The sequence below is a fragment of the Etheostoma spectabile genome, chromosome 5 (assembly GCF_008692095.1).
Source record: "Etheostoma spectabile isolate EspeVRDwgs_2016 chromosome 5, UIUC_Espe_1.0, whole genome shotgun sequence".
Taxonomy (NCBI): domain Eukaryota; kingdom Metazoa; phylum Chordata; class Actinopteri; order Perciformes; family Percidae; genus Etheostoma; species Etheostoma spectabile.
This window is the reverse complement of record NC_045737.1, coordinates 19,835,090-19,852,201: the sequence shown is the minus strand read 5'-3', so window position 1 is coordinate 19,852,201 and position 17,112 is coordinate 19,835,090. Positions and strand designations below refer to the sequence as shown.

General features: G+C 40.4%; 1 protein-coding gene across 3 annotated transcripts in view; it reads left to right on the top strand.

Moving 5' to 3' along the window:
* LOC116689015 (transducin-like enhancer protein 4) overlaps positions 1 to 17,112 on the top strand; it is a 35,501-nt gene that overhangs the window by 12,485 nt on the left and 5,904 nt on the right. The window contains exons 5-17 of one of the 3 annotated variants that reach the window (XM_032515282.1): positions 1,192 to 1,254; positions 4,255 to 4,329; positions 5,227 to 5,428; positions 6,904 to 6,920; positions 11,717 to 11,839; positions 12,933 to 12,986; positions 13,080 to 13,232; positions 13,659 to 13,791; positions 13,907 to 14,094; positions 14,540 to 14,616; positions 14,738 to 14,987; positions 15,151 to 15,398; positions 16,103 to 16,250. In XM_032515282.1, coding sequence (XP_032371173.1) covers positions 1,192 to 1,254; positions 4,255 to 4,329; positions 5,227 to 5,428; positions 6,904 to 6,920; positions 11,717 to 11,839; positions 12,933 to 12,986; positions 13,080 to 13,232; positions 13,659 to 13,791; positions 13,907 to 14,094; positions 14,540 to 14,616; positions 14,738 to 14,987; positions 15,151 to 15,398; positions 16,103 to 16,250 — 1,731 coding nt within the window. Of the gene's footprint in view, positions 1 to 1,191; positions 1,255 to 1,947; positions 2,053 to 4,254; positions 4,330 to 5,223; positions 5,429 to 6,903; positions 6,921 to 11,716; positions 11,840 to 12,932; positions 12,987 to 13,079; positions 13,233 to 13,658; positions 13,792 to 13,906; positions 14,095 to 14,539; positions 14,617 to 14,737; positions 14,988 to 15,150; positions 15,399 to 16,102; positions 16,251 to 17,112 lie in introns of those variants that run through there. The other 2 variants (XM_032515281.1, XM_032515283.1) reach the window with 2 other exon arrangements.

The window sequence follows — 17,112 nt, the reverse complement described above, 5'->3', positions numbered from 1 at the left end:
TGATTACAAGTGTGTGCTCTATGAGTTTATTCATGAGTATTTGCAAACTAGATGTGTATTATTGTTGTTGTAAATGTGTTTGTGAAAATGGGGTGTATTGACTTAAACGCCTGATAGCAATATTAGGTAACCCACCTTGAGGAATGTTTGTCTCTTAATCTTAATCACATTAAGATAATGACCTTTAACCAGGGCAGCAACTAATGTTTATTTTCAATATCAATTCATCTTTTGATTATTCTTGCCATTTATTTTATCTTTTGGTCTATAAAATGTCAGGAAGTATTCTTAAAAAGGCATTAACAATTTTTCAGAGCACACGTGTCTTTGGATTGCTTATTCTGTCAGCAAATATGTCATCTGAGAGGCAAAAAACAGATTTTGTCCTGTGAGTTTGATTAATAATTGAATTGATTATCAATAGTTGCCAATTCATTTTCTGTCCATCAACTCATTTACTACTCATCTAATTATTTTAGCAGTACCTTTAACCTGAAAAGGTTATACAGGTCATAAAATGTTGTTAACTCACACCCTGGTTGACACCTAAACAACCTCATTTTTTGTTGAAGTCTAAATAATTTCTCAATAGTCAGACTTTTAACACTCAATAATGATAAAGCTTCAGACAGCAGTCTCTCTCTTTTTTATGTTTTGGTGACATTGGTGTTAAGCCCTCATTACTGTGCTGCCTGTGCACTGCACGTTCCAGAGATCATCGTTACAACACACAGTGTGGGTGGTACTTTGATGTGTTTTATCTTGCTTTTTTCCACAGATGAACTTTGAATTCCTGGTGGTTTTTGCTCTTTTCATGGCCATTGCTACAAACAGTAAAACATTCTGTGTTACTCATTAAAACGCATTGTGTGTATTCTTGAGGTCTAACAAACAGGTCAGGTGCATTCTCTTCCTCATAAAACATTTGCAAAGTCTGACTTCCTGTGAGCCAGAAGATTTTGCTTGCCAAAGACCCATCAGATTGTGTGTATAACAGCACAAGCAAAAGTTTACAACAACTGAGAATGCATCAAATTACTATAGTTTCATATTACTCGCCTCTTTTGTTGTGGGCTATTACTTTAATTTAACACTCATCACATTGACTTGATGCGAGCATTTCTAGGTTATGTGAAGAGGGGGACGCCTTGTCCGTTGGTGAATTTATGTGCCCACCTCTCTGTCTTGCAGGCGGAGATCGTCAAACGGCTGAACGCAATCTGCGCCCAAGTCATTCCCTTCCTCTCTCAAGAGGTAAGACTGCAAAGTGCCTGTCGCTGTGAGTTAAGATGGAGGAGGGTGAGAGAGAGAGAGAGAGAGAGAGAGGGCAGGAGGAAGTAAGACAGATAGGCCCATGAAGAGGAGAAGTGTGTGGTGGATTATGAGCAAAACAGACGATATGGACAACACACACACAACCATGCACACACACACACACACACACACACACACACACACACACACACACACACACACACACACACACACACACACACACACACACACACACCACACACATACATACACAGATTATCCTGCTAACCTCTTCTGCTCGGGATAGGCAGATATGCACTGACCTTATTAAATGTCTCCCACTAACATATGCAGGTGCCAGCGGCTGAGTGTTTATGTGTGAGAAAATTATTTGTGTCATTGTGTGTGTGTGTGTGTGTGTGTGTGTGTCTGTGTGTGTCTGTGTGTGGGTGTTTGTAAGTGTGTGTGTGTGTGTTTAGCTGGTTAATCCTTTCTCTGGAGGAGTTGAAAGTGTGTGTGTGTGTGTGTGTGTGTGTGTGTGAGAGTGAGTGTGTGTGTTTGTGTGTGTGTGTGTGTCTGTGTGTCTGTGTGTGAGGGGTGGGAACAGCAGCAAGGAGTGACTGTGGACTCCAAAGCTCTCCTCCAGATTAGCCATGGATTAGGAGGGTTTAGGGTGGATTAGGAATAATGGCATTAGACTGTGGAGCTGCTACACAGCCCTGAGGCCCACAGAGAGGGGAGGCAGGGAGAGGAAACGGTTTTTACTGCTTTGTTTTGATGCCCAGACTCGTTTACTGGGTGTGCATATGAAATGTAACACAATCATTTTGTTATTGTGCAGCAAATCAAGTCGGCTGTGAATTGCGAGAGCTCTTTGTTTTTATTTTTGTCATTTTCTGATATTGTTTCTTAACGCAGTTTGGGCATTTCTTTGACAGCAGCATTGTTGTCCCTAATAGGATAATGTATCAGCCGAACCTACTCCAATCAAGTAGTTTTTTTTTTAACATTATCAGAATAAAATAAGCTTCCCCATGTGGTTATTTCGTATTAACTATTTATTATTTATCAGAAAACATGATGCATATTGTTATCCAGTTAACCCTCACAGTCAACAATGCACTTCCTCGGGTCCTCAGGAATACACCCACGCAGTGTGATGATGATCAGATGAGCAGACAGACAGACTGCTTCCGTTTTAGTTAGACTATGCCTAATACATTTAATTGCATATACATATGATTGGTTCCCACACCTTATAAATACAGAATTAGGGGCTCATCCCAGAGTAAAAACACTGTCTAGCAACTAAAGTTGCTACTGAGGTCATGGGTCTCAGTCTTGCTATGCTCGTTCTTTGATCAGGTATTTCTTGACTTACAGTAAATCATAATTTTTCTAAATACTGCATTTTATTGAGGCAAAGGTATATGTTCATGTCCATTTGTCCTCAGCAAGTAGTAATGGAGTTGAATAAAGTACTGTTTTGTTATCGGTGCCAAAACTCAATTACTGTGGTGGTACCGGTATTCTTTTGAATTTTTTTTTAAACAAACCCAGCCTTAAATCTGGCATGATTCAGCTAGATTGATTCAATAATTTTGGTAATTGTGTCTGTATAAATGACAAACTAGCTAATTATTGAATGTATCTAATTGTTATCTTACATTTATGTGAATGTATTGGTTTTTGTAATGATTGTGGGAAACCTTTGATATGTATTTCCCTTGCAGTGTCTATCCCAGGGCAATAATTATTAGAATTATTGATTACAGTTTAGAAGCTATTTGCCAGTATTCATCAAACTGTTGGATCTTTGATCTTTGTGTGTGAGTCACGTTCAGGCAGGTTAGACTCTGCAGAGGTGATGCTGAACTTGATGGTCAGGTTCATTTTCACACTGGATAAGCTCTTTCATCTCTGCCCTACTTTGATGTTTTGAGTTCCTGGATGAATCGTCTGGATCTGTGTTTCTCGCTCTGTACCCTTTGGATGACTTTGGCCTGTGAACTGTCCGTCTCTCTGGGTATCTGTCTCTTTCTCTCCACAAATACGTCTGTTTTCTCTCTGTGTTGAAGTTTTTGCAGTTTTGCGACGTGTGGGCAGAAAAAATTTATGGTTATAGTTATATATATATATATATATATATATATGGTTATATGCTGTGCCTTATACGTCAAAACTGATGGATGGAAAATGTTTCACTAGCCTAAAAGTGAAACATTATCTCCAGCACAGAGAACATAATTATATGCACACTGGGCTTCTCCATAAGATATTGTCGGTGTTTATATGTTTGGCCACTTGCCCTACGGTATATATTTTGGACGCATTAGCAAACAAGGATCTTGAATCGTCTCTTTGGACCTCCACTTGTTTGGTTTTTAAATTCTGCAATTCCCCAAAGACAGAATTAACTGGCCTGTGCAAGTTACACTTGACCAACTAGTACACCCCAATTAGCTGCCCATTTTTTGAATCCAGTGAGTTTTAATTAACACACTGGTGAGTATCAAATTGTGAGGTGGGGCTTTTGTTTTTCAAAAAAGATCAGTGATAACTCAGATGTGTCCCCGTTTCTTGTCTGATGGAATTTTAACTGGATCTGGCTTGAGGTACCATAAGACACTGTTGCTCACCGCACATTTATGGCTGGTTTAATTAGATTTACAACAGTTTGTCAGGTTTTATGATCAGTGCATTGCTAATGGATAAGTGTATGTTACACCGTGTAATGTAACAGTGTAAAGCTGACGTAAAATAGCATCGCTTTTATGTGAGGTGTGCAGAGAGTCTTTTTTGATCTACTCTATTACCATCTTCATTTATACCAGAGAATTGCATAGGAGGAATGAATTTATTGTTGTAGTTCCTCTTGTTTGTCCATAGAGGTCATAATCTTCATAATCCCTATTTAAAAATCCAACAATCCTTGCCTCAGTCTCAGTTGCTGCTTCAATTCACATCTCTGATGTCTCTGTCTGTCTGTCCCTCTCCCAGCATCAGCAGCAGGTTGTGCAGGCGGTGGAGCGGGCCAAGCAGGTCACCATGGCTGAACTCAACGCCATCATAGGAGTAGGTGTATTGCACACATGTACACACAAAAACACACAAACACACACGCACGCCCACACGCCCACACACACACACACACACACACACACACACACACACACACACACACACACACACACACACACACACAAAGTCACAAGGGAATACAGTCTTTAGATGCTGCAAGACAGATGTAACACAGATAATTATGTAACTGCTAAATGAGTGGACCAGTCAGTTGCTTGCTCTTGAAGAGAAAGAGATGAATGCAACAATAAAATTTTATTTCTACCTTATTCTTTTGCACATTGGTCAATGCTTAGCTTTAATGAGACTTTGTTATAATCCTGGATCAGCTTTTAACTACTTTCACATTGTGAAAAATAGGCCTTTTAATATGTATTCTTTGATATTTCCAAAAAGCACCTGTTAATAGTGGCAGTGGGTTAAGAGCCGTGGATTTACATCAGCATGGCAGATATTATTAGACGGTTTTATTTTACAACAGATTAGAAGTACTGGTGTATATGTCGGCCGATATGTTGGCCTACAGAAATGCCAAAGATACTGTATGTATGAGGTGATTTGGACACAGTGTCACAAGTTTGTCCATCATCTTAACCAAATCTTATGTCACGTTTAAATACATTCATGAGATCTTTTTGAAAACAACAAAACAAATAAAAGCTCTTAATATCATTTTTAGAACCTTTGATCCAGTACTGTTCAGGCTTTTAATGTTTAAGCTACAATGTGGTGCTCCTAATGTTTTTTGCTTCTTTTGCACTTTGCTTATTTTGTCCCCCAGTTCTTCCTGTTTGTCTCACCATCCCAGCTTCTTTTTCTTTGACCATGCAGACTGTTTCACGTCAAAATGCAGCATTGAACTAATCATTATTTCTGTGTGTGGTTCAGCAGCAGCAGCTCCAGGCTCAACACCTCTCCCACGGCCATGCCATCCCCATCCCGCTCACGCCACACCCAGCGGGCCTTCAGCCCCCCCTGGCCCCAGGGGCCGGCACTGCCAGCCTGCTGGCTCTGTCCTCGGCCCTGAGCCACCAGCTGCCGCTCAAAGACGAGAGGAAACACCACGACAACAACAACAGCGAACACCCGAGAGGTAAGGCCTGTCCTTGTGCGTGTTTACTGTAGGTGTTGATGTGTTTATGTCTGCAGTAAGTCTTAGCATGCAATGCTGTTTTTTTATGAGTTAAACAGCCACAATGTGAAGTGTTTTTATTTTATTTGGTCACTTTATGCAATGCATTCATAGTTTACAGTCACATCTTGGAATGATGCAAACAAATGAGAGGAAAATATATACATCTTCAAAGCTACAATTTACTGTCAATTTATGTATTGTTGACATGTCTATTATGCATTACACATGATTGTATCCTCATATTAAATAAGAGCTTTATTAGATCTTTTGTATGAATTTGTGTTAATATTTATTATGTACAATGTTTCTTTCTCACATCCACTGATAAATGAGTTATCCAGATAAAGGCTATTTACGTATACCAGGCTAAAATATCATTTATTTATCTGACATTTTTTAAATACAAACAACTCCATATAACATGTCTGTGCTGTCTGTTTTATGCTAAATGTGTTTAGTAGACATAAATACTGAAGCTTTTATCTTTTGTTCATTTAATGATCCCAGAATAATTTTACATGTCTGGAATATTCAATCAAAGTTATGAATTATACCACCACTTGTCTTGGCTGATGCTTAGTTTTTAGTACTCGCAATGAATGAATGAAGAGCAGATAAAGCAATTAAAAATGTTTTCTCATTGTGCCATTTTAATTGGCCTAATAGGGAGCGATACACAACACCATGATGCCTCTTTTCTTTTGTACATGCAGAACGCTTCTAATTCTTCTGTGAGCTGACTTTGAACTAAACCATTTAATTACAGTACATATAAATTGTGTGTGCATGTGTGTGTGTATAGCAACAATGTGTGCCTGCTCCTAATTACCTTATTGCAGTATGACTGTGAGGGTTTTTACACTGCAGTAGAGCAGTTAACCTTGGCCTGTAGCTGCAGTAAAGCTAACAGCTGCTAACTCAGGTAATACTTTTCTGCATTAGGAGCCCAATCAATAATAATCCAATTCCTGTAGTTCCTTTGATTGGGTGTATATTTACTGCGTGTCTTTATTCTAATGCATGCTGTTTCAAATTAGGTCACTTTGTTGCCAGATTTAGTGTCATTTATGCAAACAGGGTAATCAAACTCAATTCTGACAGAGTACAGCAGTATGATTGTGTTTTTCTGCTTTGTTTCCCATCATAACATTTCACTTTACATGCTGTAGAGTAGATTAGGAAAAATTAAACAAGAAGAGTTACTGTACATTTTGCTTTAGCTGGCATTAGTGATACCCCAGGTAACATCATCATTAAGCAGAATAAGAATTAGTAGCAATGGCAATCCATCATTAGCTGTATTGCTCTCTCTGTGAGGTTTCCATTACCTGTCTGTTTTTTCATGTGTCTATCTTTGCTCATGCATTATTGCGCTCGTTGCTGAGACATTAATTAGTCATTTTATTTTTGTTTCCTGCCCTTTACCTCCTCAGACAGAGACTCGGTCAAGGTAAGTTATTTATTTTATTTTCTCTGGTACATATGGATGTGTTGCTGTGCAGTCTCATTTCTTATCACTCATCCTAGCCTGATAAAGTTTTTAAACAAATCAGGTGACAACCTACTGCCATCAACATTCCGCACCAGATATCCTCATTAATTTTCATTCATAACACGCCTGCTTGTGTCTGAAGACTAATATTTGCTATCATATACAAAGAACAGGAAGGGAGACTCTTATTTGATGCTAGTTAAAAACTGCATCAAATATGAAGGAAAAAAATTATTGGCACATACTTTTAATTACTAATCATTCAAATATCTTTTGTAATTTTACAGAATGTTCAGGAAAAACATACAATTAGAGAGTAGTATTGTGTATTAACCCGTTCTGCCTATCTTTTAAAAGAGTTTTAGATGATCTTTTTTAGATGAATATATAGTTACATCATATATAAAACATATAATAATAAATGTACAAATATCATATAAAAAAGTTTAAATATTAAAGACGTTTAAAAGTGGCTATTCATTTTATTATTAATAATGATCATACTACTATACTGTAGACTATACTATACTGCCTTCATTTCTCTATCACATTAGTATCCTCTGATACAAAAAAACAACCATAAAAAACAATTAGAGGAAATGGAGACAGGAGAAGAAAAAAATAGGAAAACCTAACGTCTGACTAGTGAAGAAAGGATGGGGCAAAAAGAGGCAGTTCAGCAGAGCAACATTATATCCAGCACTTGTAGTAATTAGTCCCTTAAGCTGAGCTATTTTTCTCCCAAGGCAAACATTTGGTTTGTTGAATACTCAATGAGCAGATTAGTTGTGGGTGTTTTGGAGGAAGTGGAGACAAGAGGAATGTTTAATATGTTATCTCCTACCTCCCATGTAGCATAACCTCTTACACACACACACACACACATACACACACACACACACACACACACACACACACACACACACTGTGAGTGAGTCAGAAATCAGTGGTAAAGATAGAGAGACCAGAATGATGAATGCCTTTCATTAGCACCCTGTGAAAACACACCCAGCCAAAAGTCACTTCATGAAACCAATAAGCCCGTTGTCAGTGGTCTACAGTTGCCTTGGCAACAGTCCACAGGGTACAGTGTGTGTGAATTGCATGAACATCTGTGCCTTAATGTCCTTGGCGTTAGCACCTCACACACTTATAAAGGTTTGTGGGTGCAGATGTACAGTACATGTGTGTCTGCATGTGTCCACCTCACCTGTCTCCTTTTGATGCAAAGGAGTAGTGGCTCCACTCTGAGCTGCTCACGGATGACTGAGCTTCTCACCCTATCTCAAAGGGAGACGCCAGCCACCCTCCCAAGGAAACCCATTTCGGCCGCTTGTACCCTGGATCTCGTTCTTTCGGTTGTGACCCAGCTTTTATGACCATAGGTAAGGGTAGGAACTGACCGGTAGATTGAGAGGTTTGCCTTCTGGCTCAGCTCTCTTTGTGCCGATTCTCCGACCAATCTCCCGCTCCATGGTCCCCTCACTCGCGAACAAGACCCCAAGGTATTTAAACTCCTTCACTTGGGGTAAGGACTCACTCACTACCTAAAGAAGGAACTTCTTTGGTTTCCTGCTGAGATCCTCATCCCAGCCGCTTCACACTCGGCTCTCATCAAACCGTGGGGCTTCGCCACTGTGGAGTTGTTTGACTACCTCAGTGGCTTCCACCAGGGAAATTGACAACAATCCCTCATCATCCCCCAGCTCTGCCTCTACCATAGAGGGCGTGTTAGCTCTATTTAGGAGTTCCTCAAAGTGCTTCTTCCACTGCTCTATTACTTCCTCAGTTAAGGTCAACAACGTCCCATCCTTACTGTACACAGCTTGGATGGTTCCCTGCTTCCCCCTCCTGAGGTGGCGAACGGTTTTCCAGAAACACCTTGGTGCCAACCGAAAGTCCTTCTCCATGTCTTCCCCAAACTTCATCCCCACTTCTTTGCCTCTTTGACGGCAGAGGCTGCAACTCTTTGGGCCCTTCTGTACCTTGCAACTGCCTCTGGATCCCTCTGGGATAGCATATCCCGGAGAGACTCCTTCTTCAGTCGGACGGCTTCCCTAACCACCAGGAGCTCACTGGAGAGCCCTCCGTCTGGGCCTGGGGCAGGATCACTCCCTCTCTGCCTAGCTCACTCATAAGGTTTTTGAACCATTCTTTGTCTGGCCCCTCACCTGAGACCACTTTGCTATGGGCGACCCTACCAGGAGCACACAGCTCCAGACAACACAGCCCTCAGGTTCATAGGGACACACAAACCTCTCCACCACGATAAGGTGATGGTTCCTGGAGAGGTTTTGTACTCTATGTTGAGAATAATAAAAGTAGAGAATGATGTTCTAATGAGGCCACGCTTTGTTTTTTAGACTGACCTTCAGAATGAATAACTTTTTGAAAGAAGACTGTACCTTGTTGTTAGTGTGACCGCTGCGGTGGCCATCACACTTCTTTTTTGTAAGTTTTTGTCTTGTTTTTTAGTTCATTGGCAAGCTGCAGTCCGTCTCCTTGTAAATGTTGGGATGCTCTTTACAAAAAATAGTATACAGTGTACAGTCCTGCCTTTAATGCTGAGTTGGCTGCAGAATTAAAAACATATTGTGTAAAAGAAGTATCAGAGGGGAAAGAGTAAACCAAGTGACTTAAACCCAGATTTAAAAAGGATTTTTGGTATGAACAAAGCCAAGCAAAAGCGGCTTAGAGACAAAGGGAAAAAGTAGGGTTTCAAAATAGCTACATATCTTTCTCATTAACTGTGGCATTGATGTCTTTCTCAGGGGAAAGAAAATAGAGAAGGTGGAAGAGAAACAAAGTTATTAAAGTTAACAATTTTATATATAGTAATGACAAGATAAATAGGGTTTAACATATTGTATGAATGGCTGAATTTGCTGTGAATGTACACAAAATATTGGGTTTTTAAGTAAACACCACACCACGTCCATTTCTTTTGTTTTTTAAAGAAGTATTTGGGGAAGTGGTAGCGGAAAGTGTAGAAAAAAGCTTGTGACCTGCGAGTTGCTGGTACAATCTTTGGACAGCCAGGATAAATCTGGGTGAAAGTGAAAGCGCAACTCACTCTCTCAGAACTACACCTGAGGTGCCTTTTAGCAAGGTCCTCAAACCCCCAACTGCTCAAAGCCCATCAGATCAGGCAGCTTCTAGGTGTTAACTGTGTGATTGGGAGCAGGTAGTTCCTGACAAAGATGCACAATCAGATATATCAGATTGCTGGCCTAGACTTCTTAACATCCTAACTTTTAATATACAAGAGTTTTGTTATTCGGGGCCTCTCAAGTGTAATTGTGCAAAACAGTGAAGGTTATAGGTATCATTATCACGGCTCGCGGAATCAATTTGAAATGGGAGGCAAATATAATTATGTTGTGCTGGTACATTAATAATTTCACCCAGTCACACCGCAAGGTTCTTCACACTTACAGTGCTTGTACTGCAGGCAGACCATCATTTGTCTCTGCAGTAAAATTAATTTGCCTTGATATTTTTCAAAGAGCTAATTTGCAGGCTAATTAATCTAATCAGTCTGGAAAGAGAGACAGACAGAGAGAGAGAGAGAGAGAGAGAGAGAGAGAGAGAGAGAGAGGCTCAACCTGCTCTGTCTCACTCAAGAGAAGACACCTGTAGACACGCTGACATCTTAACTAAACATTGTATGCCACACATGGAGTACTAAATAAAAACAGGTACAGGTGTACACGCACACACACAAACACATACACACACCGCGACCTCCCCCCCCCCCCGAATCTTTGTCATCAACACTTGCAGCACGGCAAAGGGCAGTGAAAAGGTTACAAGCGTGAGTTAGTGGAAAGGTCGAGTTAAAGGTCTGCTTTATTTTCTTCTCTCTGTCCGTTCTGTGGCGGGTAGGGGAGCCTCCCAATGAGAGAGAGAGAGAGGAGAGAGAGAGAGAGAGAGAGAGAGAGAGAGAGAGAATGTTTAGTTGACCTTATTTTGATCTATGCCTCTCAGAGAGGATTAATCCTTCAGTAACGGTATTTAAAGGATGCCATATTTGATTAAGAAAATAGAGACATCAATGGATCAACTCCCCCCACTTTCCCACATTTAAAAAACAATGCTGCTGAGTTCAAGCCATTATGGTCTAGTCAAACTGTCGACTATGCAAGACTGCTTTGGCATTGTCTGATACAGTCAAAATAAAATGGCTTGACAGGAAGAGGAGTTTTGAAAGTGATTAGGATATCCAGCTGTCGAGTGGATCGCAGTCATTTGCGGTGTTCACATTGCTGTCTGGCTGCATGCTTAGTCCAGATTTGTCCTAATTTAGCTCAAAGTTGACATAGAACTCCAGCTTTCTTGCGTTATTCACACATAATGATTTAGCCTCAGAGCCCCTGCGTCTAATTTCCTTTGCTATGACTGAATGCAATTTATTTTTTGGTTATTAAAGGGTTGGTTCTACTAAATTACATAAATAATAACAGTAGTTTCTTTGTGAATATAGCAGACATAAAAAATGTCATGGATTTTGCTGCTTAATTTTATGAAAAAGAAGCAAAATGTCAGTGTCCTCATTAATTAATTCACAGAATTTTCTTTGGTAGAAAGTAGTTCCAAAACTGTTTAAGGAGCGGGGTTGTTTTAAGACACGATAGAAATGGTTACAATAAATTCAAATGTATGCATGAATGAGACATTTTAGACACTTTTTTCTTATAATTAAAGAAGAATGTTTTTTCATCTCCTTTTAAGTAAACGCTTCTTGTTTCTTCCAGAGCTCATCTGTGTCTCCCTCAGCCAGTTTTCGGACCCGAGAGAAGCACAGGAGTTCAAGTGATTACTCCTCCGACAGCAAGAAACAGAAGACAGACGACAAGGAGTTGGCCTCTACACGCTATGTGAGTCAACATAAATATTACCTTTCCTGATATAATAGGTATATTGTTTAAGGTAGAGTCTTGTGTGAGATATCATTGAAGTCAGCAGAGAGTTCCTTTGTCATTGGTGATGCCTTGGCCCGCCCCCCTATAATTAAACTACCGCACCCTTCCATAACTACTCACCCGTTCATTGTAGACTATTGTGTGTGGTATCATTGAATTCAGCAAAGAGTTAATTTTTCATTGGTGACACTTTGAGCACACTCCACCATGCGCGCTGTGTCCGACTTTTGCACAAATGCAGCGTCTTGTGGAACGGCATCCGCCAGTAACCCTGACACGTGCAGAGGAGCAAGGGGCCATCCAACGCTGCTTGCAGCTTTAATTTAAACAACATTTGTTTACATCTTTGACTCAAATCTATTTTGTAGTCTATGGTTGAAATATTCACCATATTAGAGAAGAAAGAGGAGTGCCACCTTTCTAATGCAAAAGCCACAACAAAACAAATACATCCTGACAGACAATAAAGTTATCTTACATGAGCCACATTCAAACCCACACTTTCTGTCTTTTTTTGGACAACACAGTGAGAGAAAGAACCGACATGTTAAAGGACGTAGCTTGGATTTGAGCTCAGTTTGTTTCGGTTTATGACATGTTCTTTAGCCATCTGAATGACACACAACGGAACCATTCATACCACTTTAATCTGATAATTAAAAATGCAAAAATATAAAAGAAGTAATGCCAGAGGAATGATTAAAGAAGTCTTTATGGTCTTCTTTCAGATCATTTATTAAATCCTTGATTTTATGATTACTCATGAATGAATGACTAATTTCTATTTAATGTGCCATATCAAATAGGTGGGATATTCACTTTGATGAAAAGCACTGAATATACTATGTATTTTCACTGATGAAGAACTTAGGTCTACATACAGTAGAAATTTTTAATGCCAGAAGTCCAGCCATTTTATAAAATGCTGATGCCAATTTAATAAATATGCTTGTTTATACTGTTCCGTAAATTTAGCACAAAAAAACTATCAACCATTTTTCACCACGGAGTGAAAGTCAAAGGTGTGTCTTCTATGTGTCCATTTTAGGAAAGCGATGGAGAGAAGAGTGACGACAACTTGGTAGTGGATGTCTCCAATGAGGTACAAAACGGTTTAGGCAGCATGGTATATTTTGTGTTAAGAAACAACAACCCCTCTCACTCTCTCATCTTTCCCTTTGCTCACCCACGACAGGATCCGTCGTCTCCTAGAGGAAGTCCTGCCCACTCACCTCGGGAGAACGGATTGGACAAAAGTCGCCTGTTGAAGAAGGATGCTCCGCTGAGTCCGTCCTCCGTCGCTTCCTCCAGCAGCACACCTTCATCCAAATCCAAAGAGATTAATGTGGTGAGTCATTGGGGTAATTATAGCCCTCTGATCTTCTTTTTCATCATATCTCTAGGGTTTCTATTTTTAGGCATTCACAAAAATGGAATAATTGTAAGTAAGGTATAGAAGAGAATGAAGGTTTGGTGTCAAATAAGGAAAACTCCTGTTAGTCAGAAGATAATAAATTAAAACACCCTGGATTATATCAGGTGGAAAAAGTGTTTAATACATTTTTAATAGAATATCAATTTTGTGAGTCGTGAACTCTCAGCTTCAGTCTAAGCATGAATAGTTCCTGTATTGAATGTTTTATGCAAATGGTTGCATGTGTCTTTTATCTCTACAACCCTTCTGCAAAGAGATATCTGCTCCATCTGAATTAACTGTTTACACTAGTGTTTAAACCGTTCGTGATTAAGATTTATAACTTTTTTTGTTTTGTAGAACGAGAAGGCCACCACACCTGTATCAAAGTCCAGCACCCCCACATCCCGCTCTGATGCCCCAACACCCAGCAGCACCTCCACCCCGGGCTTGAGGTCTGTACCCAGTAAACAGCCAGGAGTCGAGACGCTGGGTCAGTGTTGCCAACAGAACATTAATCTTCTCTGCGTGTATCAGTGAGATAGTGGATTTGAATCAGTAAGAAGTTGACTAAAGTAGATGTTTTTGGAAAACGTTTTGTCTTGTAGTTCCTGGTCTCCGTACGCCATTGGCAGTGCCATGCTCATACCCCAGTCCGTTTGGAATGGTTCCTCACCCGGGTATGAACGGAGAGCTGAGTGGAGCTGGAGCAGCCTACACCGGCCTGCATAACATTTCTCCACAAATGAGTGTGGTGGCTGCTGCTGCAGTGGCTGCTTATGGACGCACACAAGTGGTACAACACACACACACACACACCCACACACACACACAAACACACACATTGTATATGTATATATGCATAACAACATATTCAGTAGGCTATGTTATTAATTTAAAGTTTTGTCCACCAAGGACTAGTAAACTAAATAACTGAGTACAGCTTTAACAGGGCAAAATAAAATGAAATCATATATTTTGTTTAGGCATTCCAAATATTTCAATTATTGTAATAATTTGATATATACATTATGTGATACTGTACATAATTATGGAAGACTGTGTAGTATTTTATTGGGTAGTTAGCAGAAATGTAAGCATTCAGCATGTCAACAGATTGGCTTTAGGAAAACCATCCTACGGAGTAAAAGAAATATAGACACTGATCATGATAGCAGCTGCCAACAGCTCTAGTTTTTTGTGTGATGTGTTAGATTGTACTCTAAACCTATATTCTCTAGGTGGGATTTGATCCTCACCACCACATACGTGTCCCTGGACTTCCTCCCAACCTCTCGGGCATTCCTGGTGGAAAACCGTATGTTTCCTCTCTGTTTAATAAATCTCCATTTATTTCCTCTTCTTTACTACATTTGCAACATACCTTTGCCCACTTGTCTACCTCTCTTCTCTCCACGTGACTCTTTTCTTTCCTCTAGCGCTTACTCCTTTCACGTCAGCGCTGATGGACAAATGCAGCCTGTGCCTTTTCCTCCGGATGCACTGATTGGCCCCGGCATCCCGCGCCACGCACGACAGATCAATACTCTCAGCCACGGGGAGGTGGTGTGTGCTGTCACCATCAGTAACCCAACGCGTCATGTCTACACCGGCGGCAAGGGTTGCGTCAAGGTGTGGGACATCAGTCACCCGGGAAACAAGACTCCTGTATCCCAGCTGGACTGCCTTGTGAGTGCAATGACCCTTACATACATGCAATGTGACTTCATGGTTAAAACACAGATTGTGTTTTCTACTGTTTAACCTGTTACCTGCTAACAGCAACTAGTTTAGGCATTGGTACTTTTTTAATGATAGTAAATGAACTACTTCTGTGCATCTGGTACATTAGAACAGAGATAACTACATCCGTTCCTGTCGGCTACTTCCGGATGGGCGGACTCTCATTGTCGGGGGCGAGGCGAGTACTTTGTCAATCTGGGATTTGGCAACACCAACTCCACGAATCAAGGCTGAACTAACTTCATCAGCACCTGCGTGTTATGCTCTGGCCATTAGCCCCGACTCCAAGGTCTGCTTTTCCTGCTGCTCTGATGGAAACATAGCCGTGTGGGATCTTCACAACCAGACTCTGGTTAGGTATGAAGCTGGGGAGGGTGATGTGTGAGGGTTTTGATTATTGCTGGATGATAAAAACAAAATTTTGAAAGTCTTACCAACTTAAAATCAGTTGTTGGAACGTCACACTGTACCATTAAACTGAAAATAGCTACAACAACCAATGGCATTTAAACCTGCTTCTTAGTCCACAGTCCAGTCCAGAAGTCCACAAATGATTTGTCTACCATACTTTCCAATGCAAGACAGTCATCAATAAGATACCATATGTCATTAACCTTGAAAATACCCCTAAAATGGCAGATGATTTTTCAAAAATGTTTGACATTGTTTTGTAAATCTTGTTTTATAATATTTAGGTAATGAACAGTGCCTTCTTGGGCTTTTTTGCTCTCTTTGCACATTCAAGTTATTTTTAATCCATCTTGTCCTTAATTTAACTGTGAGTAACAAAGTGCCTACAATTTTTTGTATATTTTGGAATGAGGCTGAACTGCCATAAATCAATATTGTATTGCTATTGTTTTGCTTTGTTGTTTAAAATACAGTGTGTGTGTGTGTCTGTGTGTGTTCTTACTGTGCAACCCCAAATCCTGACTTTATCTGACACATTCTCACAGATTCTAATAAGAATTTGAGTTAAAGTGGGTCATTGTGAAAGATTTTCTGACATGTCACTCCATTGGGTGCTGACTTGGCTTGTCTGACTCTGTGTTTTTCTTCAGGCAGTTCCAGGGCCACACCGACGGAGCCAGCTGTATAGACATCTCTAATGATGGGACAAAGCTGTGGACTGGAGGCCTGGATAATACTGTGCGGTCCTGGGACTTGAGAGAGGGACGGCAGCTGCAGCAGCACGACTTCACCTCTCAGGTACACAATACACTTTGTCCACACAAATGCACCCTTTTTATTAATGCTGCAACACGGTGGCTAAGTGGTTAGCACTTCTGTCTCACAGCAAGAAGGTTCTTGGTTCGAATCCAGGGCGTTCCGGGCCTTTCTGTGTGGAGTTTGTATGTTCTCCCCGTGTTTGTGTGGGTTTCCTCCGGGTGCTCTGGTTTCTTCCCACCATAAAAAACATGCATCCTAGGTAGGACTACAGTTGAAAATTAGCCAATTGGCTAACACTGGCGCATTTACAGAAATGTTCATTAATGTGCATTGTCCTAATCAAATAAATAATATACCTACCACTTTTAGAGGGCATCATTCGCCAACACTTTAACAAGCTGATGAACTGCTTATACTCACCGTTTTATGCTAAATGTCTCTACCGACCAAAGTTTGTGAAGCAGTAAAGAGAAATTAATTTGCAGGTGTAAGTAGCAAACAGGTTTTGGATTGCGCTGCGTTTCATTATTATTTGCTGCTTTAAGTAAAATGCACAGATTGAAAAGACAAGTCACAGCTATTTGCAGTTTGTGTGTTTACCCTCTCTAGCTTTGCTTTATTGCAGTAATTTATAAGCTCAGTTCAGAACATTTAAGCCACCATAAAGGCCAGACTGTGCTCTGTTTTTTTGCCCAGTGCTCAAAAACCTTTAACGCTAACACTGGCAGGCAGTAACACTGGCCTATTATTGAGAAGAGTAGCAATAATAGACCATTACTGCAATTTCAAAATCTCAGTGTGCACAGGAGGAGGTGAGTGTACATAAAAGAGAGCTCAGAGAGGGCTGGGCAGACAGGGAGAGACATGGCCAATAGAGGGCTAATGCTATCTGTTCCAACCC